The sequence below is a fragment of the Sceloporus undulatus genome, chromosome 3 (genome assembly GCF_019175285.1).
Source record: "Sceloporus undulatus isolate JIND9_A2432 ecotype Alabama chromosome 3, SceUnd_v1.1, whole genome shotgun sequence".
Taxonomy (NCBI): domain Eukaryota; kingdom Metazoa; phylum Chordata; class Lepidosauria; order Squamata; family Phrynosomatidae; genus Sceloporus; species Sceloporus undulatus.
Window position 1 is genome coordinate 198940723 of NC_056524.1, and position 26275 is coordinate 198966997.

The 26275-nt window shown below is 37.9% G+C and overlaps 1 protein-coding gene across 1 annotated transcript in view; it reads left to right on the forward strand.

The window, feature by feature from the left end:
- The window catches only part of SHTN1 (shootin 1), a 144018-nt gene extending 117968 nt beyond the window's left edge, over positions 1-26050 (forward strand). Inside the window, exon 17 of the mRNA XM_042457032.1 lies at positions 21097-26050. Coding sequence (XP_042312966.1) covers positions 21097-21301 — 205 coding nt within the window. The 3' untranslated portion in view covers positions 21302-26050. The remainder of the gene's footprint in view (positions 1-21096) is intronic.
- Positions 26051-26275: the final 225 nt, after the last annotated feature.

Below are 26275 nucleotides of genomic sequence, written 5' to 3' on the forward strand. Positions count from 1 at the left end.
GAGCCTCTCAATTGCAGAAAATAAAATTCAGTTTAAAAGTGGTCATGCCCAGGAGCCTCCGGGGGATGTTGTTGTCCAATTCAATGCTATTGTGGGTTGGGATAATAGCCTTTTTGTGCTTCAAACAGCCTTTTTTGCCTTTTGGTCATTCACACTGGCTGCATCCGCACTGCAGAAATAATCTAGTTTGACACCACTTTAACTGCCATGGCTCAATGTTATGGAATTCTGGGGACTGTAGTTTGTTGCATAGTTCTCTGACAAAGAAGGCTAAATGTCTCACAAAACTACAATCTCAGTCTCAGTCTCAAACAAAAGGGGCAGGTATAGCTCATGGACGGCTTAAATACCCTAAAGGCACTAAATCCCATATCATCTTGGAAGCTAAGCAGGATTCGCCCTGATTAGTACTTGGATGGGAGAGCACCAATTAATACCAGGTGCTGCGGGCTATGGGCCTGTACAGACTGGGGGAAAGGGTTGGACAGAGGCTGCCCCTTTCTCCCCTGAATTGTGGCTCCTAGAAAAAGGAGCCGTGAAACATAGCTCCTTTTTCTGCCACTGTTGAGGCGCCATTAGCGTCCTGCAGTGGCACGGTGAAGTCCCTTGTGTGCTGTTTGGACACGACGCATGAAGCACATAATTGTTGCATACGCCGTCTGAACAGGCGGACGCCAAGATGGCACCCGGACAGTGTGGTAAGGCTTGGGAGTGTGTGGATGCTCCGCTCTCCTGAGCCCTACTTTCAGCCCAAGGCCAGTGCAAAGCACCGCTCTGTACTGGACCTAAATTTCAGAAGATGAAACTGACAAAACCACCTCAGTATATCTTGCATAAGAAAATCTTATGAAATTCATGGAGTCACCATGATAGCCTTGGCTGAAGAGCAGGGTATAAATATTTAAGTACCATAAGTTGACAGGCACACACATACATGACTCATGGAACATGAGTGTTTGGTGATGGTGAAAAACTGGAGGAAAAACAGCTCAGACACTATTTACTTCCCACTGCACTTTACAGATACATGATTAGAGCATAAACATAGACAAAACACTCATACAAATGGTCAGATCCCACAGAAGAAACGTTCTGTATAGCTAACAAATTCAATACCTTCTCTTTCTCTTCTCCATTTGCCTTTTACTTCTGCCCTTCCTCTGTACAGGGGATCGTGTGTGTTTCCCCTTCTTAAAATTCAGATCTACTTGGAAAATGTTATTCTAAAAGAATCATCCATATTGGAGGCATCACCAAAAAGAAAAAAGAAAAGAAACAAGGAATGGTCAGATATCAGAAAACAAAGAAAATATATTGGCAGATAATCAATTGTTTCTAAACTCTTGTCCTGTTTGGTTGTTTACCTCATTGGATAATATTAGTCTGAAGAAGGAGCATATCTGGGCTGTGGGAATGACCATCATAATGGCAGTCATAAAGAGACCCAGATGTTGGAACATTCTAAATATTTCTAAATAATTACTTGTGTTCCTTCACAACTTGCAATGCAGATAATTTCTCTATTTTCACTTTTATCTTATTCCTTTAAATTCTTTGTTAGCATTTTTGTCTCTTTTTTTGTTTAGGTGCTGCAACTCATCCAAAATCTTCCAACAAATTTAATCTCTTCTTTATTTTCCAAGAGATCTTCAAAAACTATGAATAGGTTATCTGCAAACACTCATTTTATATTATTCTTTGTTCACCTTCAGACTTCAACTTTCTCTCATTTTCTTATTGCTCTCATTAAACTTCTAAAGTTAAAATAAATAATAAAGGAGAGAATGGGCAACCTTATCTGGCATCTTTTTATATTTTGCAAATGCTTGTTAACTCACTAGTAATTAGAAGTAGCCAGTTGAGATTTATAAATTGCTTTTGGCCAAGTGTCAACATTGCTACCAAATTCCATCTTCTCCAAAACTGCAAATAAAAAGTCCCAATTTAAATTGTCAAATGCCTTTTCAGCATCAATAAAGATGAGAGCTGCCTTCTTATTATTACATTATGCTCTATTATATCTAGAACACATCTCAAATTATTTCTTAATTGTTATTAAGAAAGCCAGTTTGATCTTCATTTATTTTTTTTGCAAAATTTCCACCAAGAGCAAAGCAAAGATTTTATCATCATTATTTTATGAATACATGCATCTATAATTGTTAATTCTGGTTGTGTCTATTGCCTTCTTTTGGTAAAAGGGTTATTGTAGCCTAGGACTCCAGAATCTGGGAGCTTAAAATTAACTAATTTCTGCAAGAACATAATTCTTCTTCCAAATTCTTATTATAGGGTACTGGAAAACTGTCTGGTTTTGAGGCTTTATTTGGCTTAACTCTCTTGATCACTTCTAATACTTTTTTCTATTGAGATGTGGGTATTAAAGAAATGTTGTTGCTCTTATGATATCTGTGGTAATTCTTTTTTGTTTAAATATTTGTCCTTCTTCATCAGGACTACATTCTTTTTTTTAAAAAAGTCTCCATAGTATCTGTGAAATATCTTCAGGATCTTCTCATAATCTACAAACATTTCCTCTTTGTCACATTATTCAGTAATATTTGTTTTCTTTTTCCTTCCTCAACCTGTAAGCTAATCATTTTCTAATACAGTGCGCCCTTACTTTACGCAGGGGATCCGTTCCAGACTCCTCCACGTAAAGCAAATTCCTATGCTCAAGCCACATTTAAATGAATGGGGCTTGTGCACGCGGCGGTGCAGTGTTGCGGTGGTGTGCACACGCCCCATGGGCACACACCCCATTATACCCTATGGGACAAGCTGCCCCTTCTGCCTGTGCGACTTTCAGCATATGCTGAAAGCCGCGTAAAGTGTGCCCGAATATGATGCGGGCGCACTTACAGTTTGTATTGTATTGTGTGTAATGTAATAAATTGGTGTTCAGTGTTGTTGACATGTGAAATATAAACCTGGGTTCCATGTAGTTAAGATGAAAAAGGTATTTGGCATCACAAACTTGCAAAGACAGAAAACGTGTACATCACTTTTTATATCATCAGACAAAATAATGTGCTACCTCTTCTTAGTACCCAGTTTTTAAGTCTTTTGTATACACACATTCTCTTATTCTTCATTGTCAGAGTTTTAAATCTTGAGCTAACTTTTGGTGGGTCTGTGACAACAAAATATATTTAAAGGGGGTCCCTGGTAAAGAAAAGATTAAAAATCACTGATCTGAAGCCCTGCGAACCACCAACTCACAAGAAACACTCCATAAACCGAGTTGCTGGAGTAAGAAATGATAATCAGTGGAAGTTTCCAAGAACCCAGCAGGGTGCTGGATATGTTGACTGCTCAGACTTCAGTAACAGGATTGTGCTGCTAGTGACAATATATCTGGTTGTTAATCATAATATGTCGGCCAAGAAGCTGTACATTTTCTTCACGTAAGATGCAATGGTAGATGCAGTTTTTAATCAGTACAAAACAGAATGCTCAGTTAGTTGAGGGTGTTGAGATTTGACACTTCGAAGCATCCATCTGTTTGGCTGTTTCTCAGTTCGGTTTGCCAAGGTATTACCTGCCTTGACTGTACATTTTCTTTCAAAGTGCTGTTTAATCATCAAAGACTTAATCCTGCTTCAGAAATACACACTTCAGACAGATCCGGTTGAGGGTCAGTTTGTTTTCTAACAATTCCCAGCTTTAAAGAAAAAACTGTTCTTAAGCTTTCATTTTGTCCTCTTTCTAGGATGTCAGGCAGTTTTATTACTTAAAGAAAAAAGGAAATAGGTGAGACAAATCAGATCAGCAAAATGTTATAATCATGGTTAATTAAACCTCTGATTTCCTGTTCTGTCTGTGGAGAAAAGGAATACCTATTCTCAAAGGTTTACATCTCATAGTTCAAAGGGGTAAATCTTAGCAAATGAAGTAGAATTTAATTCACATCTATTTTAGTGATTTATTTTCTTCTGCTTTTATCATTTGTAGAAAATAAAAAATTATTTCATCCTTCTCCAACATTTATGAATTTTATTTAATTCTGTCTAAACTGGCATGTTGAAAGAAAATATTTGTTTCTAATTGTATTGTGTATCCTCTTTGAAACCTGCTCAGTCAAAAGATTACCTTTACTTTTTTTCTGACTATTTTTTTTTAATTTGAGATCATGGCTGATTTTTTTTAACTACTAGTAAAATACAAAGGCAGTGTAGTTCAGAGATTAGGACTGCTGGGGTTTAAACCTAACATATTGTTCATCTGTGGATTTCCACCTATTTGAATGAATAATGTTAATCAAAAGATTCTGCTACCCGTGCTACCTTTTTTATCTATCTTTTATTCTAGTAAACTAAGTGGAAATTGCATTTGCAAGGAAGGAAATGAAATAAATGCAGGCCCAAGGTCTCCCAGAATGTGTGGTGAATTGACCATGAAAAGGATCTTGTGTCGACCATCATAGTTGTTATGTGCTGTAAAAAGCATATGTGAAGCTCTGTTTATTATGCAGCCTGTCTATTCAGCAGCAACCAAAAAAGACATCATTTTTAAAACATTTTATATCCTTTAAAAAAAAAGTAATACCAGTGTCATTGTCCATGCTTTTTAAAAGATTATGCTGTAGTTTTGGTGTGGTATACACCAGAAAATCAGTAATGAAAACTATCAGTGGATTCCCCAAAGTAGATCATATTCTGTAGTTCTGGTAGGAATGCTATATTGGATTGTACCTTAAACATCACTTCTGTCTAGAGGCAGAATGGCTCATAATTTTGGTATTTTGAACAATGTCTTCTTGCTATGTGCTTCAAGTCAACTCCATCTTACAGCAACCCTTGTCATAAGGCTTTACTGGCTCCTGGATAAAGTCTACCCAGGGTAATTTGTCCACTGTTTATTATGAGTACCACTCACTGAGGACTATAAGGGGAGCAGCAGCTTAACAAAAAGGTACAAACATGATATATAAAATATTTCAGGTTTAGTCCCCCTGACCAGATTCACATCTGGTATAGTTGAGGCAATGCTCCTGGTCTGGTAGCCAATCAGAGTCTGTGAACACTGCCTTCTTCCTCCTTCCCATCTTCTTGCATGCCTGCCACGGAAGGAGGAAGAGTAAAGGATGAAGAACAGAGTCATGGTAGCCACTCTAGTGGATCCCATACAGAACTGGGAAAGAAAAATCTCCCTCTCTCTTGGTCACAACCACCATTGTCTTCCCCAGTTCCTCTTTCCACATCAGGGAAGGTGCAGACATTTGTGGGAATGTGCATGTGGTAGGGTTGCATGCCAATTCAAGATTGACTCAGATGCTGAGGTTTCTGGGCCAAAACCTGTGACCTACAGACAGCCCCTGGTGATGTCATTAAACATTATGCATTAAGTACCAACCATTTTGCTGAAACACACACACACACACAGATTTCTTTTTGGAAATTAAGACAGAAATCCTAGTTAAAGGAGCTGTTACCAGATGAGGAGATTCTTCTTCTTCACTTTTTTAGGAAGACGAGATAAAAAATATTTAATCTAGCCTTCTTGGTTCTAGCAGAAGGTGGATGCAGAGTACAGAGAGCAAGCCCTGAAGCCATAATGATGGAGAAGAAGGAAGTAAATACACTGCCCAGAATGTCTTTGCAAGTCACAGCCACGAATCACTAAAGCTTGCAAACTGTAGTAAGGTACTGCTCTTTTAGATGAATAGGTAATTTTTACATAGCCCTTTCCTCTTGCCTGGAGCTGAGTATCCAAAACTAGAGAATTTGCACACTTATCTCCTGTTTGGAGATGATCCATGAAAACAGGAGGATCTGGGCCAAGCCCAGGAATCTGACAGTAACATGCCACTGATTATGAGCCCTGCTGTGATGGGGGCTCTCCTGAGGGCAGTGGGGGATACTTCTGTTTTTCCCCCTGGTCTATGTCCTTGGTCTGGGCTCTGCAGTCCAGAGAATCCAATCAGCAAGGATGAGCATAATATTTCTCTGAGACCATGGAGTATAACAGTTGATCCATGATGGAAAAGTACTAAGCTAGATGAAAACAGTGAGGAGACAAGCTCCACATGGTCTGATATGGTCAACTGTTTATTCGGTATTATATACTCTATGGTCCTGTGTTTTGGAGAGTTTTGGAGAGTTTTCAGCTCCAGTGATTTCTTTTGAAGCCCCCTGAAGAAATCCTTTTCTTATTGAAGCCAAATCGCATTGGGCATTGTTGTTTTTTAAAACCATAATAAACAGTTGACCATCTCAGAGCACATGAATGTTGTTTCCTTGCTGTTTTTTGCTTTTCAACATGCTTTTCAGTACTCTCTTTACTACTAAGCTAGATCAGCCAATGATCAGACACAGATGACATCTTAATACTACAGGCCTGGGACAACTACTCAACACATCTCAACATAAAAAAGTATTAGAAGTTATCAATTTACGGTGAACTTATGAATGAGAGATGTCCAAGTCCCCCTACCTTCAACCACCCTGCTCAGGTCTTGCAGAGACATGGTCATGGCTTTCTTGATTGAATCTATCCATCTGGAATGTGGTCTTCCTCTTTTCCTACTGCCTTCTACATTATTAAGCATTATTGTCTTTTCGAGCGAGTCATATATTCCCATGATATGACCAAAATACATCAGTTTCACTTTAATCACCATGGCTTCTAGGGAGATTTCAGGTCTTATTTGCGGTAGGACCCATTTGTTTGTCCTTTTAGCAGCCTACAATATCTGCAAAACTCTTCTCCAGCACCATATCTCAAATTAGTTGATTCTTTTCTTATGAGCTTTCTTCACTGTCCAGCTTTCACAACTACACATAGAAATGGGAAGTGGAGGTTTTTAAACAGAGGTTGGATGGCCATCTTTCGGGAGTGCTTTAACTGTGTGTTCCTACATGGCAGGGGGTTGCACTGCATTACCCTTGTGGTTTCTTCAAACTCTATGATTCTATAAAAAAGAGAATGAGCTCTGCATAACCTTTTGGAGCAGCTAAGAATTTGTCATCTAGAATGCAAAACAATTAAAATGTAAGAGTTGGGGGTGGTAGAACCTGCCCATTTGATATTAAGGATGCTTTGAGCAAAGGAAAACTTTACTTCTAGAATTTACTCAATGTGAAGAAAGAATAGCATGATATGGCTTGCTTTAACTTGATTTACACTTGGTTCACTGGAGAAGGATGCTTTCATTATATGAGTATCACTGCACCATTTGGGCAGTATACTTGATATTTGTGTAAAATGACCAGCTTCAAGGCATTAGACGCATATAATTGTATGCTGTCCTTTGAAAAAACAAACAGCTATAACAAATAAAACCAAAAAACAAGCAAAACCACCATCACAGTGATGTAATTGTATCACTATGAAAATAATAAGGCTAATCCTTGTAGTATGAAGATAAAGGCCAAATTACACATTATGTTATACACAGAGAATGTGGTTCTTGAACTTTAAATGACATCTGATGGGATCAATCACAGCTGAATTGTGGTAAGATGAAAATACATTTCTTTTCTTTAATCCTTTTTTCCTGCATTGTGATCCTACCCTACAAAGCTGATGTTGGTGCTATTGTTTCCTTCCTGTACCAGTTCTCAGATTTGTGTGTGTGGGTGGGGATATATCCATCAGAGCCACAGCAGATAGGTTGGGCCCCTACCCAACATGCCATACTCTAAATCTCGACCAGTTTTCACAGAAAACTGCAATTATTATTATTATTATTATTATTATTATTATTATTAATTAGCCCAGACCAAACTATGGCTGAAATCCAGTTGCTGTCCTCAGCTAGTGATGACCTGTTGAATACACTGATGAATGGCAAATCACTATGCATAAATTTCATAAAATTTATTGGGTCTGCTCTAACTGGAACTAGCAGTTGGGTTTGAGCATATGTGTTCAATGAAAGGTCTAGTGTGGTGTTAGATGAAGATGGGATAAGGTTCATTTTCTAATTTGGTGTGACTAAAATATGCAATGAATAACCAAAAGCTAAAGATACTAGCCAGATTTAATGGCAGTTCTTTTGCTCACTTATGTATGCTTAAGCCCAACAAGAGCAGTCAGGTTAATATGTTAAAGCATGGAATTACAGCATGAAATTGATTAGAGAGCAGCATGCAACCATTTCAGAAAGACTGGCATAAAGTCAAAGATGAACAGTTTCTTTATTCCTAGTTTCAATATGGGAAAGACAAAAAGAAGAGCGGGAAGGATTTTTTTTTTTAAAACGAGTCTTGTGGCACATTTAAGACTAACAGATGCATTTTACCACAACGTTCCTGCATTACGACCCATCTCCTCAGATATATCAGTGAGTTCAATATCAGTTCCATTTAGCTTGGGAATTTTGTTTTGGAAATACCTTGTTGTCCCAAGAAGTGGCAGCACCTTATCCAGAGAGTTTTGGGAAGAACACTAGAAATGAGTCAGTGGATACAACTATAATCAAAGTGCTTCAAATGTTTGGAATTTTTGTATTTGAGAGTGACATTGTTCAGAAAACAGAAGCAAAGTAAAGGTTAAACAAAAGGAAGTGTTCACATTCCACTGAACTCTTTTTTGGATATAATATGAAAGAACATTTCTAAAAAGGTAAAATAATTGACCTGAAATAAGCATTCCATGTCTAATCATCATTCTGTGGGACCCATATTCTGAGAAATCTCTAAGATAACAGAAGTGGGGAGCAACTGCTCTTGTTCCATCCCAGGTGACAACTAGACATGGCAATTAAGTCAACTTCCTTCTTAATGGAAGTGGTGAGTCAGAAATTGTCTGTTGCTTTGTAAGCATGAGGCGTGATAAATTCATTTGCTACATCACCGTCTGTTCCCCTCAGGGCCAGTTTATTTAGTGTCCTTGTCATTGTGCTATATCTTTAGGCATCTGGCAAGGATGTAAGGCTTCTGTGCTGATTTGATGAGAGCATCAGTCATGGTTATTCTTAATTATCCAGAACAGGATTTTAAAATATGTTCAGTTTAAGGAAAAGGCTGAATCACTTGCTAATCCATTCATGAACCAAAAAGTGTGGAAGGTTAATTTGCCTTTCTCCATTTCTGTGTCTTATAAACAGTTCCATGGTCTTGCATATTACACTTCTTTATAAATTAGCCTCAGTACCCTCTGTTTTCTTCATTATTTTTCTGGTTATCCATTCAGTAGATTGTACTCTGTAGTTTAAGATTAAGTTTGCATGAGTTGTCTGAATATGCATTAGAAACTAACATAGAAGTGACTCGAGCTTCAGTGTTGAACCCAGTCTTCAGAGGAAGTAGTTTGCAGCCGAAAAGACCTAAGAAAAATGTAAGCAGATGGAGGCTAAATTGCATTCAGTAAGTGACATCTAATCCAGTTGTTGTTCCCAAATATTTAACACAGTAGGAATCTCATTTAGCATCTTCTCCAGAGTAACTAGGTGGTGATTTTTGTTCATTAGGAAACCAAGACAGTTCCTGATGTTCCTGAGATAGATGTATGTTGAAAGGGAAGGTGTGTCCTAGTCTTCTGAGCTTTTTCTTCTTGTCCTTAGTGCCTTCTCAGTACTTAGTAAACACCTAGTAGAGAATTCAGCTAGCAGAACAAGCAGCATAGAGGGGAAAGCTTAATCTGATGATTTTATACAATTAAAGGATTTTCTCTCCTTCCCTCGGCTGTAATCTTAGCACCATTGAATTGTCTACTGACACTGCAGGAAACAGCTCGGCCTGAGAAAGACACAAACACAAAGGTTTTTTATGTGCAGTTTGTACATGGACAATTAAGCTTTAGCAACAAATGGGAAAGAACAACAGGATGTTCTGGAAGTTAAGGATCTTCTTTTTAAAAATAAACGCCTTGTGAACTGCCAAAAGGGAGGTGACAGGTGTTTGTAGTGACATGAGAAACGTGGCTTATAATTGGACAACTTCAGCACCTTCTTGACACACTTTCTTTTTCACAGGATGATAGTTCCAATTATGATAGCTTCTCAAAATGGAGGCTTTCAAAGCTTGAACCCCCTTCAAGTGCTAAAACTGGATCATAGAGTAGCTTTCTGCACAATAGGCACCACTGGAATTATGGCTTAATTATTTTCTCATATAATACCATACATAAGTGTTATGCAAATGTAGTTACTTGGATCTAGCAGTGCAAACTAGGAATTGCCAGGAATGACAGCTTCATGTGTGGCTTGAAGGCATTATTGTTACTATTATCAGTAGTGTTAATATAGGTATTATTTTTGTTATTACATTTATATCCCATTGTTCCCTCACCTAGTACAAAGTAGCATATATAATGTATATACTCATGTATAAGTCTAGAAATTTAAGTCAAAAAATTGACCCAAAAAACCTAAGTTGTTATCCATGGGTCAATGTAAGTACTATATCTTAACTCTTATTTAAAAGAAGGAACCATCCTCTGGTGAAAGGCAAGAGTATAATCTGTCCTGGAAGCACTAACCCCTCTACTCTCTCATCCATCCAACCTTAAGAGTAAGCACAAAGAGTTATGCCTGCTGGAATTTTGGAAGTTCTTTGACATTGTTTTGCTTTGCTTCATCCTTTAGCTCCTTTGTTATATGCCCCTAAGTTTTACCCTCGACTTATGCAAAGGTCATATCAAAATCCATAATTTTGGCACTCAAATCTCCCCTAGACTTATACATGAGGTCGACTTATAGTTGAGTATATATGGTAGCTCTCATCCTTTACACTTTACTCTCATAACAATCTTATGAGGGTAGACCATAGGTCTGAAAACCATTCCTTATGAGGAACAAATTAGAGAACTGGGTATATTTAGCCTGGAGAAGAGAAGGTTAACATTTAAGGTGTGATATGATAGTCCTGTTTAAGTATTTGAATGGGTGTCATGTTGTGGATGGATCAAGCTTGTTTTTGCTGCTCCAGAGAACAGGACATGGATCAGTGGGTGCAAACTACAGAAAAAAATATTCCTCCTCAATACTAGGAAGAATGTCTTGACAGTAAGAGCTGTTCTACAGAGGAACACACTCTCTCAGAGTGTGGTGGAGACTTCTCCTTTGGAAGTTTTTAAACAGAGGCTGGATGGCCATCTGTGGGGGGTGCTTTCTGTGTGTATTCCTGCATGGCAGGGGTTTGGACTTGATGGCCCTTGTGGTCTCTTCCAACTCTATGGAAGCTTACTGTGGCTAAAATGTCACTAAATCGTTCATAAAGCCTGACAGTGTGATCACAATTTTTGCTCTGAAAATTTAATGAGACATGAGCATCCACGGATTTTGGTTTCCATGGGGTTCTGGAACCAAACCCCAGCAGATTCCAGGGACCCATTGTATTTTCCAGTTTGCTTTAAAGAATAGTGTCTTAAGGATACAGTCTACAGCAGTGGAGGGAAATTTGATTTCTAGTTCATGTTTGGTTGGAAAAAAGACTTCTCCTTGGCCTAATGGCTCAGAGACGGTCAAATTGTGGCAAATTGCCAATGATTGCTCACTCTAGACTTCAGACCTTTAAGAGCCAAAGGAAATTTACCATAAACTTCAGACAGAAGGAGATTGCACCATTCTGCTTTTGTTACATCTGCAAATTAGGAAAGCTAATATCTGTGTAGAAAACTGGCTCATATTTTGGATAATTAATCATCCATAAAAATATTTTGTTTTCAGATGGTAATAAAGTAAGAGCAATACCAAAATCAAGATGATTTAAACACACAAAAATCCAAGGCACAGATATCCATGCCTTAGTTTATTCCATTGTTCATGGTGCTTGGATTAATTATTTGGCTCATAAAAAAACTGTGGCCCAGTGACCCCTTGTACTTGACAGGCAGGTAGAGTATTCTATTATCACTTTTCTTTTTCTTTTTAATGTGTTGTCTTTTATACAGTATAACACGTGGTTGTATTTTGAGTGTGACATTTTGCTTGGTTTTAATTATTACTGAAATATGTGCATGGGCTTCCAGAATAAGTCATAGATTCGTTAGTCTTTTATCTTGTTAAATATGTATTTAGATTTCAGGTCATAGGTTAATAGCATTTAGCTGCTCTGGAAAATGCATATTTGGTAGTTCTATTATGTACAGGTAGATTACATGTGCCCTCTCCACAAATATTTGCTTTGTTTTAAATAGCTATTTCCACAACTATAAATTTGCAGGTTGACTCCCAGAGCAGTGTTCTTATTAGGGAGCTTGCAAAAAGCTAGAAAGTAACACTCTCTGTCACTTAAGGATCTGTCATCATGAATAATAGTTAAATGCTGTTCCATACAAATTGATTTTACAGGTCCCGATGTCAGAAAATGCCAGTGTGGTCATTTATAGCAATGTACTGCAAAGTATTAAAAATAAAAGAAATTGTCTTTCTCCTCTTCCACCGTACAATTAAATACAGATGCCACAAGGAGCTTTTAACAAATCATTTTACTTTGTGCTGATGCTTATTCTAGAGTAGAAGAGAAAAGTTGCCACTGAAACTGATCTATAATGAATTGAGGCCTGAGTACAATGAACCATGGCACAGTTTTGTTGAAATTCTGTTCATGGAAATAAAGCTACATGAGCAACTGGGGGGGGCTTTCAGTGGACTGTACCCATTTAGACACATTTCAAAAATCTGTTCTTGCCTTGTGATGTTACTGTACCAAATTCCAGCTCAGGATACAGCATAGTAAGTCAGCAGTATAACTCATGAGAGAGATTTTGTGATTTTTCATAACAATATTGCACTGTAAATAACAGCAGTTGTCTTTAAAAAGGCAGGGAGGGCTTGAGTTCAGGAAAGCACCAAAGGAACCCTGAGTGGCAATTTCTTATTTTGTGCTGGAACATACAACATCTTAATCACTGGATTTTGCCATTAAACTATGTTTTATTGACAGACTTTAGTATCCTATTTTTCTGTCCTTGAAGGTGATAAATATGATTGCTCTGTTACCCATTTTTATTGTAAATGACACAGGCTTCCCACTCTTTGGCTGTGCATCAGCCCTTGGATTGCTGCCATCCACTAATGCAAGCCCCCTGCAGAGAGCACAGTGAAGAATTATACTCTGATTCACCAGATTGTATTAAATAGTCCAGCTGTTGCGCTTTGAAAGATAGTTACTTCCAAAGTGAAATAAAAAAGACCTTGGCATTTATGGCTTTGACCATTTTCCTAGTGTTGGGGCAATCAGCGTTTCCGAGGTAGCATTTTCTCAAATAACTCCTTTGGCATTATGTCACTTCTAAAGTTTCCTTTCCTACAATGTTAAAAAGAGTATTTTTCTTTTCAGTTTGGGGGGAGGGGACCCCAAAAGCTAAAAAATATGTCCGGGTGCTCCAGAATTATTTGCATAAAATAAGATTTTGAAATTTGAAAAATTCTGGAACAGAATCACCAGCTGAGTCTTTCAAGGGTTGCTTTATGAACTAATTAGTCCAACACTCCTGTGTTACATATAATGGTAGCAGTATGCATAATTTGAACTCTGAATATCACAGAGGTCAAGCAGCATTTTTACAGTTATAAAGTGCCCAATCTGGCAGCGGAGGACAAATTTCTGCCAGGACAACAGTTTGCCATTTCTGTGATCTGGCTTTCATTAGCTAAAACTGCAGGATTTTATTGCTTTAAGCCAATGAAATTGCACCATTTCAGCTTCCCCCTGTCTTGCTGAGTAACCTTTCTTCTTGAACAATTGCCTGAGCTGGTCCAGTAATAATTGGACTCATCACATCAATTTCCTTCTCCCCAAAAGATTCTTCTTGTATTTTCCGATGCTTACAGCTTACTGGCAGCTGTTATATACTACAGTAAAAACTGTCAAACAATTTGTACTTCTTGAGTAGAACTGCAAGTCATTATCTTAAATCATTCTTCCACAAGTGAAAATTTACCATAGCCAAAGGACAGTGTTTTATGTGGTTAAAAATCCACAAACCAAATCTTTTAATATTCTAAAAACTATCTCCAGAAGAGATTCCAGTGCAAATAAAAGGAAATAAAATGAAATTCATACCAATAATAGATAAGGCAGAAATAACATCATTGGGTAAAATCCAATTTGCAGAAAGAAATTAAGAGCCTTGAGTTGGGGAGGGGAGAAATCACCTTGTACCAAAATACAACAGCTTCAGTATTGGGCAAATCTTTACTGGGAAAAAGTCCCTGATTTTGGGGGGGGGGGGGGGCACTACAATAAAAAAATATCCTGGCCCCAGTAATTTCCTCTGATAGTAGTATGAAGTATTTCTGTCCTGTTTCTCCAAAATACATCCCAGGGTGGTTGTCTTCCAAATCAAGACATGAATGACTGATGTTTTATTAGAGACTTGGGACTTTATCACACAGATGTCCCACCACATTTGTGCTAGTTTAAAGATGGAAGCATATGAGTTTGGCATTATTTCTTATCACACTTTCCCCCACGATTGCGCATTGGTGATCCATGGTCACATTATCTGTTTTCCATACTGCCAAGCACTGCCTTCTGAAAGGAAGGGAGGGGAATGAGTGGTCGTGGCTGTCAGCCATCACCTGAAGTTGGGTGCTGTGTGAAAGTGTACACAACAACTAGCTTTGGGAAAGGGCTGGCTGCAGAGATCAGTGCAAGGGGAAGTGGAGAGAGGGAAAAGAATCACTTCCACTCACACCACACAACTACCAGATAAGCAGAACTGCAGTGGAAGAGAAGGGATGTATAAAAGCAGTCATGGAAAAGCAGTGAGATTGAGAGCCTGTTGATGGATGTTGCCTGTCAGTGAAAAGTTGCACTACAGTAATGAATACAATGCGAGGCAGCAGCAGAACGGACATGACATCCTATGATATGTACCAGTCAAGGATGCCTTTATCCTGTTACAATTCTGCTTTTATAATGCCATGTGATAAATACCTTAGCAACAGTATAATGTGCTGCATTATTCAAGGTAGGTTTATAATAGGATCCCTAGTGCCTTTTGCTTTCCTGAATGCAGCGTGGACATCTGGCATTTCTTGCTCCATATACTGTAAAATCTTTATTGCAGTATTTTGAGCATCACTTTATTTGCATGGTAAATTAATGAAATGGCTGTGTGGTTATTGTAATCCCTGGCATCCCTTTTCTGGGGGAATGGAATACATTTTGAGAGTTTCCAGTCTGTGGCCATTGTTTTGTTTTCCATAATTATTGACAGATTTTAATTAGAATTGTAGCGTAGATTCTCTCAATGTAGCCTGAAACAGCTCTATAGGTATGCCATCTGTTCCTGTGATTTATCTCTCCTCAATGTTCTGAGAGAAGCCTCCATTTCACTTTCTAAAATTGTGCATCCATCTTCAAATTCTTCTTCCTTGAATGAATCTATCATCTTTTCATCTTTTTTATATTGTTTCCATCAACTTTTTATTTCTACTTGGTCATATAATGTGTTTTCCTGCTATTTGTAGAGCAGAATCTTGTGGAAGAGGTCTCTTGTTCTTCTGCTTTTTGTTGTCATTTTCTATTTCTCTGCATTGATTATTATAGTAGTTCTCCTTGTCCTTACTTGTAGTTGTTCTCTGCTGTACTCTAATAGCTTGTTGACTGACTTCTGACGTCGGAGTTTCATCTTCTGGCACTATCTCTTGTTTCATTTTGGATTGTCTCATGATAGGTTTTTCATGGTAAAAGACATTCAAAAGGGGTTTATTGTTTCTCCTTCTGAACAGTACTAATACATTATGGTGCCTTTTCCATTATTCCTGAGAGATCCTCTACCAGTGTCACTCCCCACCAATGCTGGTGCCCAGTAGTTGTTGAGCACCTTTAGTCTAGCTCCTCAGCAAAAGCCTGTCTGACAGCGGAGATCCTCCCAGCAGCACTGCTACCAGCAGCATAGCCCCCTGCCTCACAGGAGCATGCAGTCCCAACACCACCAAAGTTAGTGCCTAGATGACATCATTCAGAACACAATCTATCACCAGAAATTAATCAGATACAGTCAAAGTTCCCCAGTTGAACTTAACAGATGGGAAATTTATGTGGATGAAGTTGAAGACATTACAGAAAAAAATAGTTACTTGCTGAGTCAAGAAAACAAGTATTCTGTATTTCCTGAAGTCCAGCTAACAAGATTAAATGGCAATGTGTATAATGCATTTTTTCAGCTTTTGGCAAGTCACAGGCTGCCATTCTCTCCTGAATTTCCAATACTGTCAGCATATAACACAGGTGGATGGTTGCAGCCTTTTGCTTCCTTGACATCTATTATTTTCATATAATTTAAACAATGTAATTATGGGCATATTTACTTGGAAACAAAAATTCCCAGTACGTTAAATGAACCTTACTCGCTGGTACGTGTGTTTAGGATTGCAGTTCAACAGTCAATCCTGTGCAGGCTGTCTCAGGTGCCTTATTGTGTCTCCCCAACAGTGCACACATATTTGGGTAACTATGCTTAAGATTTCAACTTTAATTTTATAATGTATCACAAAGAAGTAGGCATTTTAAAAAAACCTAAAATGTACCTTGAAAGAACCTTCTTTTTCAGAAGAGGCTTTTTGCTAGTTTTTCTTTGATTATATGTTTGTTTTATACAGTTTGGGATGTGATCCCCAAACCAGAGAAGTGCAAATGCATGAATGTCAAAAATTTTATTTCATTTTACCTTTAATTTTCAACTTTCACCCACCAGGAATTTTTTTTCTAAAAAAAAATAAAATCCTGACATTGAATGAGTTGTGGGGGAATTTCTACCCAAGGAAAATTCCAAAGTGTTGAAGTGGTTAAGTGTAGAGTTGTGGTTAGGGTTTAATTTACATGTTTGATGTTTCCTAAATCCACCTTGAGTGGAGCCAACACACTAACTACCAGCACATGTCACTTTTGCTTCACTGCATCAGTGTTGCTCGTTCACTAATAAACCAGCCTGCAATGTTTTTGGTTCCAATATGTTATGCTGTTTGGGCCAAAGAAAGTACCCAATGGCAAAAAGCAATACTTGTTGGGGCATTTAAAACACACACACACACACACACACACCTGTATATGGCAAGTCCTGCAATTTGAGGAAATAGTTTACAACTATTCAGGTGTCAACGCTGCAAAATGCTTACTTTGAAGGTCTAGCTCTGTGTGGATTCTGAAACAAAATGTGTTCTTGGGGACCTAAAATGCCATCCTGGTATGTGAAGTTTAAATTATTTTGATTTACCATCATCTTCATTCAAGTACAGATGTACCATACCATACCATAACCTTTATTAGGCATCTCAAATAAAAAAAAACATCATACAAGTTAAAATTTTAAACTAAAATCATTAACATAAATACTTTAAAATTCCGTCCGTGTAACATGTAATTCTATGGACTACAGTTGTTCAATTTATACCAGATTTTTGTTGCCTCCATTAGAAAATTTGCCATCACTCGTGTAATCTGCTCATTGCAATCCTCCAATAAATGCACTAAAGTTATGTCCATTACACAGTAGTTCATTTCCATTAGTTTCTTTATCAAATTCTTTCTCGGTTTTTGATATAATGGGCAAAGAAAAACAATATGTTGGAGGGTATCTGGAACTGCCTCACATATACAAAGACGATTAACAAATGGAATTTTCATATATCTCCCCTTAGTAACACATGACGGATGGATGTTCAGCCTTGCAAAAAGGAAGGCTTTCCTCGCAGCCTGAAGGGACAACGATTGAAAATATTTTGGTATCTCACCACAACAGGGGGGAATGCCAAATACAAAAGGGGAGCATACTCTGGGAGAGGTAGAATAAATTTCCTTATGTTCCCAACTCAGAAAACAATCCTTAATTGTCTTGAAGCACTCGTGCTCCGTCAAAAGGAGTAAAGAGTCCAGATTTAAACCCTTTAATTTTAGATTGTCTTCAAAGGCTTTTGACCAATTAGTATAATAATTATCAGATAAGAGAAACCAAATTAAACTAGATCTATTTGGTCTATAATGAATTTTAAGCCAATATTTATATGCCATCAACCAGGCAGTGGTCTCAAGTGTAACCAAACCAAGCTCGTCATATAGCGTTAAATAATGAACGCATGGCGGAATAGATAACAATTTTCTACAAAACCGAGATTGTAAATTTTCAACCTCTTTGTTGAAAGCTGTTACCCATACAGATGTACTATATAATATTTGAGGTCTAATTTTGGTTTTATAGATTTTCAAGGCTGCAAGGACATCTTGATTTCCCTTCTTATAGTAAAAGGATTGCAACATTGCCAACTCTCTTTTCCCAGAATGTATAACCTTTTCTCTCTGCTTTACCCAAAGACCGTTGTAATGGAATAGAACTCCCAAATATGTATACATTTTTACCTGTTCTATAGATTGATTATTCATCTTCCATTTCCTTGGAGTGAATCTTTTTTGAAAATACCAAGACCTTTGATTTGTTAACATTAATCTGTAGGTGAAACTTAACACAATATTCACTAAATCTATTCAGGGCTCTCTTTAAGCCCACCTGAGTCCGCGACAATAATACAGTGTCATCAGCATATTGTAACACTAAAAGTGGGCGATTTCCTAACATAGGAGGATGGGTGTCAACCGATGACATAAAATTTGGAAGATCTGCTACAAATAAATTAAATAAATGAGGAGCTAGGACACAGCCTTGCCTTACACCAATTCCTGAATAGATTGGGTCAGTTAAATGACCACTTTCAGTAAATTTTACCCTACAGCGATTGTTGGTATGGATTTGGCTCAACAAAAACAAGAGTCTTGAATCTATACTTAAACTATCCAATTTACTCCAAAGTGTAGGTCGATGAATAAGATCAAATGCCGCTTTTAGATCAATAAACGCAGCATATAATTTCCCTTTAGGACGGGAAATATATTTATTAATTAAAAATGAAATAACTGTAATATGATCAGTGGTAGACATGTGACCTCTAAAGCCCGCTTGTTCAGGTCCCAGGATGGCTTGAGTAGTCATCCAGCTTTGCAGTTTCATTGCCAAATAGCTGTCATATAGTTTACCTACAATAGAAAGCAAGCTTATCGGGCGATAATTTGCTGGCTCATGCTTATCGCCTTTTTTAAAGATAGGAATAATTATTGAATCCTTCCAGCTTGTTGGAATCACCCCCGTGTTATTTACCAGGGTGAATAAATTTGCCAAAGCTTTGGACCATAATTCTGGACAATGTTTCAAAACCTCTGCCGTAATAGTATCATAACCCGGCGATTTAGCAGATTTTAGTTTAAGAATTAGTTGATATACTTCATCTGGTGAAACAGGACTCCAAATAATAGAGGGGTTTGCAATCACGACAATATTATCAATTGATTTAGTTTGCATCTTATTAGTAAAATACGATACCCATATTTGGGGCTGAATGCCAGGACTAGATAATTTTAGGTTATTATTCAAGTGCCTCCTTACTGCTATCCAGAATGTTTTGGTATCATTTGAATTCAGATCTCTATCTAGATCGGCCCAATTTTGCTGATAAAAAGCTTTCTTTTTATCTTCGATATACTTATAGAATTCTACCCGGGCCTTTAGGTAAGGTCTGAAATTTTCCTCAGGGCTATTTAAAGCAAGTTGGAAAATTTGTCTAAGGTTCTTTTTCTCTATAAGACAACTTTTATCAAACCACGAATTCCTCCCTCTAGTTGGATTTATATAAGTAGCTGTTTTATTACTCACAATAGATATTATTTTCCCATAATTTACCAGTGCATTTTCTATTGTAGTACTATTAGCTAGGTCATTTATTACCGTTAAGGCACAGGCTTCTTTAAAGATTTCACTGACTGCCTCTATTGTTCTAGAGTTCCAATGAATTCGTTTTAATCTTTCGTAATTAACAAATGTCTCAGGATTTATGGAAGATGGAGTAGCTAATTTGGGTAATACCATAGAGACTACTAGTGGCATATGATCACTTTCTATTCTATGGCAGACCTCAAAAGCTGTAATCAGATTCATCAGGACTGGACTGGATAAAACATAGTCAATAGAGCTTCTCCCTCCTGCAGCCATAAAAGTGAAACCATTTGTGTTTGGAAAATACTCCGAGCCATTTAGAATAAGTAAATTATGGGTAATACAGAAATTTGCAAGTACAGATGTAAGATTATGTATTATCATACTGAGTAGATTCTTGGATATAGGACAGGATATAAATACTTTAATAAACAAATCAATAAATGCATCAGAGAAATTAACATAGTAGACCAGGGATATACAACTGTGGCCTGCTGGGGTTTTTTTTTTTTTTTAGCTTAAAACTTCCATCTGCCCAAACCAACAATGGTAAGGAATTTTGGGACTTGCAGTACAAAGCCCTCTAGAGGACTGTAGCTCCCCACTCCTATAGCAGAGAAAGACAGATTGTCTACACTGAAGCAATAGATTTAGCAATTACATTTCTATACCACTTAATAGTGAACTCAGCACTCTCTAAGTGGTTTACAATCTGTAAACCAATTGGCCCTAACAAGCTGGGTACTTATTTTACCAAGCTATGAAAGGATAGAAGGAAGCCTTGGAGCCTTGGGATCAAATTCACAACCTTGTGGCTGCAGTACTGACATTTAACCATTGAGCCACCTGGGAGAATGAGAAGCAATGTAGAACTTGAAAACAAGGTTTCTGGAACAGAAAAGCCAGAAGACTCCATGATAGTATCAGAAACCAAAATGCAGATCTTTAAATTTGCTTTGTAACCAGTTCTGTGGACATGGTATAGTCACATTACATTCTACATTGTCACATTCTGTTCCTGGGCACTCTATCTAATTTGGAGAGGATAATAGAGAAGGATGATCCCAGAGCAGGTAGATTATCAATAGCATGACCATTCATGTGAGCCCTAGTGAATTATAGTGCTAGTTAATGAAAAGTAAAGAACTACAATTTTATATCTTTAATAATCTAACTATCCTTTTCATGCTATTAATAAAAGATTATTGATATCCTCAAAACAATTGTCACGATAGCTGTAGTCCCTTTTGTACTGAAACTTGCTAGAAAAGTGTAACAGTTGTCTGTAATCATCTGCAGTAATGTCTCATCAATTTTAGCAGCTATAGTTTCTGGAAGATGTGTCTTAACATGGGGGCCAGTTGCCATTTACATTAAAGAATCTGCGAGTACCATGAAACATTTCAGAAGTTAAAAAGAAGTAATTGTGCCTTTCAGGTCACCAAGCAATGTAGGACCTGAAAACAAGGTTGCTGGAACAGAAAAGCCTGAAGAATCCATGGTACTATTGAGTCCTGAGAAAACCAAAGAGCAAATGCCTGAACATATGGATCAAGGCCAGATGACTAAAGAAAAAAGTCAAGAGCTTCATAAAGATGGTAGTGCTGAGCAAACAAAAGAGAAAGACACCTCTCACTGCTAATTGATGTGCTAAAAGGCATTGACTTCTGGACGTTCTTTTCAGAGATTGTCAGTTGTTTTCATTATGTTTACTAGGAAGGGCTACACTCTATACTTTCTGGTGTGTCTATGATTGTTTACTGAATTAGCCTTAGTTTTGTACAATCCAAAATTTCACTTTGGGCCATTTTTTCCTATTTTACCCAGCTCTGTCTTGTTCCTGTCTCTCCCAAAAACTGTAAGATGTTTATTTCTTAAATTATGCAAAATATCAAGTATCATTTGCAATAATGATGTCACTAAGGCTTGATTCAAAGAACACTGATACTAATTTGAAAGAATAGGTCAAACCTTAATGAGGTAAAAACATAAATGCACTTGTACAAGTGACTGTTGGGGTAACCAGAGATTCTTTAGCAAACAAAGGGCACAGTCTATTGAGGCCTTATTTGTAAGGCTTATTAACACTTGGGCTGCTTCCTTTGGCCAGGATGCTGTTGGTGCACTATGCGAGTGGGGGTGCTTTTTCCATGGTCACAAAGCCATGGAAAAGAAAAGTAGACACAGTCCACCAGTTCCAAAAGGCCTGCATCTTCTTTTAAGGCTGCTGTGCCCGTGGTCTTTTCGTGCCACTGTCTACGTTGGTATAGTTATGCGGTGCAGTGCACTAACAGGATTCTCGGTTTTTCACTGACCACTTGGTAGAATGCAAGTCCTCTTTAAATTGATAGAATTTACTTCTGAGTCAAACTACACTGTTAGTCAATAGCATGTATTTTAGTCAGGCAATTTTATCTGGCATACATATGCATGGCTAGAGCAGATGTTTTGAAAAAATATATATATCCTTCTTTTTCAGATTTTATGAGACCCTTGGATAACAGGCATTCATAGAATCATAGAGTTGGAAGGGACCACAAGAGTTAAGAGCTGATTGCATGGCTTAATCATCCGTTTTACCTCTATCCGTTTTAAGTCTTATTTCGGGCTGCATCCTGATCTTATCAGAAGGTTTTTGCAGCCAAATCTGCTGGCCAAATACATCCTGGGTGCACCCCATCTTCCAGGAGCTCTCTGGCAGCCATTTTCTTAATATGGAAAACTCCCAGATCCGAAAAGAGCCTCAAAGGGTGCTACTGGAAGCGGGGATGCATCCAGGATATATTCGGGAGGCATATTTGGTGGAAAAAACCTTCTGATAAAATCAGGACGCAACCTGGATTATGATTTATCATAAATCAGATAGAAGTAAAACAGATTATTAAACCATGTGACAAGCTCCTTACCTAATCTAGCCCCCTGCTATTCCGTTCTATTTGAAACAGAAAAATAGACTTCCTCTGCATCTACCACCTGCGTTCTTATTTTTTTTTTAGTCAAGTAACTGATAAATTGACTCACAGCACCATCCTATATGTATCTGCTCAGAAGCAAGTCTTGCTGAATTCACCAAGTGAATACTTACTTCCAGGTAAATTTATATAGGATTATATCTTAAATCAGAGATTAGCAAAGCACAACTGTGGGGCTGCATGTCACCCCCAGAGATATTTTTGTGGCCCTCCATACATCCAGATACCCTAGAATGACTTTTTTTCTGGCCAATAAAAGGGACGACTCGGTACTCTCAGAAGTCTCCAGTTCAACAATTTACCTTATAAGTAGCTTGCAAGGCCTCCCTGAGAAATAAACATTTTTGAGAAGCAGAAGTGGATTTCTGGACACTTGGGGGGGGGGGGTTATATGGTTTTAGTAGCCCAGGAAGTCTCTGGAGGGGCAAGGGCATACAATATGCTGAACTTGTTTGGGGGATGAATGCAGCACATTGGACATCTTCAAAATTCAGAGTGAAAACCCCATGTAGATTCACTGTCCCAATGCTATGGAAGCCCTCCGTTCTCCCTGATATGGACTATTGTATCCTTCTTGTTCAATTTTGCATAGATACTTTTGAAAAGCAAAAATGGAATACTTCTACAGTATAGCAAGATTTTTTTCATCAGTTTCTTTGCAAGTAGTGACAAACACATGGTTAGCTATTGAAAGGATCCAAAGCACAAATTATTCCAGAGATAGGGAATATCAGTTTGAAGTGGAAGCATATTTTCACTAGATTTATTGGTAGTGTGCTGTTTGCTTTCAGGGTCATAGAATTAATTCCCAGATAAATTGTTTGGAGGAGAAAGTACATAAACCTACTTCCTTTAACACAATCCACCCCTTCAGCCACTATGTAATCCTGCTAGGTTTTGTTCCAATCATATAGCTAATTTTCTTCAGATGATACATATCATGCTCCTTCAAGCATGATATTTAGGATCAAACTACCCATCAGTCTCTGCAGTCATGTGGCAGAAATTTGGATTGTACTTTAATGCTTAATACAAAATGTTTACAGAATAGCTGCCACTGTTTCTACTTTGGCGCCTTCTTTGGGAAAGAATGTTAATGTTCAGTCATTCACAATATGGATAGTATTTTAGACAGGAACCAGCTGGCAGGAATATTTCAAGAAACACAAGCAGCATAATGTTTTATGAATGAAGACAAAATAGTGAGCTGACACAGACAAACACCTGCCTCACAATAAGGAAGCTGATGCAGTGGTCAATTCATATTAAGAGTCTGAAGAGTTTCATACCTACCACCTTAAGATACTCTATGTATCTCTTCTTTCAGCATGAAAAAAGGATAGTGGCTCAGGGAAGCAGCCTACCACAGCTATAAAACAAACTGAGCAATCAGTCCTATTGTTCCTGCAATGGGTATAATATCCAATACATAAAGCATCTCTGTTTTTATTACTAGGAGCTGGTAGAAATCCTGAGAATCCCAGTTTTCACTTTTAAAATCTGGTTACACTGACAGTTCCTACACTTTAGTTCCTCCAGGCCAGAATCCCACAAGGTCAAACTTGTTGCATAATAGACAATTCTAAGAATGGATTGATATCCTCACTGCTCACCCCAGGGAAGTATCCAGAGACCTCCCTAAATGGGCAGCAGCAGTGAGCCATGGTTGGTGGGTGGCCTCAGTCACCTGCTCCCCTTGCATATCACCACCAATGAAAGCAGTAGATACCTGGCATGCAATTCCTGGCACAGGCCAGCTTTATTGAGAGCCAGCTGGTTATTAAATTCCTGACTCATCAGTCCTTGGCATCATGGGAAGGGTCTCTTGGCAAAAGACCATTCTAAGAATGAGTTGATAAGCCACAGGGCATTTCCTAAGCCATTCCCTCTGACAGTTCCTTGAAAAGGCACAGGGCATTTCCTAAAGCCAGTCCCTCTGGTAGTTCATTGGCTCTTAAGAAATCTAAGGTCTGAGATAGGTATTAAAAAACCCAGACACATCCCAATACAGATAGCCTGTGCCAGGACAACAATTATTATTATTATTCGCCAAAAGAAAAAATAAATGCTCTGTCCTTTTCAACAAAAAATTACATTTTTTCTACATTTTATGTTAACCAATGTTAATTGGTTAATTGATTGTGTAGACACACTCTCTTCCCTAGAGAGGCATGGTATCTTCAAAAATTTCTATAATGCATTTTGCATTTCAGAGTAATTAAATTCTTCCCTTGTTCTTTGCCATTTAGAACAATAACAACAGTTGTGGTGTTTCTGCCAGTAGAAGAAACTTATACAGTGGACCCTTGTTATACGCTGGGGTTTGGTTCCAAGATCCCCTGTGGATAACAAAATCCATGTATGCTCCCATTAAATATAATGACATAGCAAAATGGTGTCCCTTATAAAAAATGGAAAATTAAGGTTTGATATTTGAAATTTATATCTTTTTTGAACATTTTCAAACCGTGGATGCTTGAATCCGTGTATAAAAAAATCCATGTATAAGGAGGGCTGACTGTAATTTCTTGCAGGCATAGCCATATTTTGACCTTCTGTTTCACGTATCTACTGCATCCAGGTAAGGCTTTAAAACCTATGCTACCTACCTTTTTATTTTCATCCACTATTTTGCTCACTTTCAACCAGGTGCAGTTACAACACACTTGTTTTTGTGTCCCTCTAATTAGATTTTGCATCCAATTAATTATTTAGCAGTGTTTCTCAAACTTTGGTTCTCCAGGTGTTTTGGACTTCAGCTCCTACAAGCCCTATCCAGTTGGGCTAATGATCAGGAGTTCTGGGAGCTGAAGTCCAAAACATCTGGAGGACCAAAGTTTGGGAAACACTATGGAAGGGTAGGGAACCTGAGGTTTTCTGTTGTTGGCCTGCAGCTCATGTCACCTGCCACTATTGATCATGCTTGCTGAAACTACTGGGCCAAAGCCCAACAATATCAGGAGAACCACAGGTTCCTTTCCAGCCCTGTCTTATAGAAAGGATGCATCTTAAAATACCTCTAAAAAAGGCCTCTGCTGCCAGTAGCGTTCTTTTAATTAGTTTGTATTAATTGTCTGGTGCTTCCATTAACATTGTCTGAATACTATGTATGTTTTTAATGTGTTCAACACCATTTTCAAATGGTCAAAAATAATTCTATTTACATTGTTGATAGAATTTGAGAAAGTTAAGTCTCATCTCTTTCCAGCTGGTTTTGCAACTAAATGGTCTTATACACATCTTATATATTGACTTGTTTGGGCTTTGCTCAGTACACAGGCAAAACAATTCTACAGCAATATTTTATTAAAATGTTATTGAAATACACTCCTCCCTCTACATTTGCAGCTTTGACTTATGCGGACTTGATTATTCACAGATTTTATTACTATGTTCTCTCTAGGAATCTCTAGGTCCTCCAGTGCAACTCTGTGGTCAACTTCAACCAAAAGTCGCACTAAAGGATCTAGAGATTCCTAGAGAGAACACTCCTCTAGGCATTTGTAGCTCCTTCAGTGTAATTTTATGGTCAATGTCTGGCAGATGTTGACCACAAAGTTGCATTGGGGGACCTAGAGATTCCTAGAGAGTGTTCTCTCAGGTAAAAACATAGTATTTTAGTTATTTGCGGTTTTTCCACATTC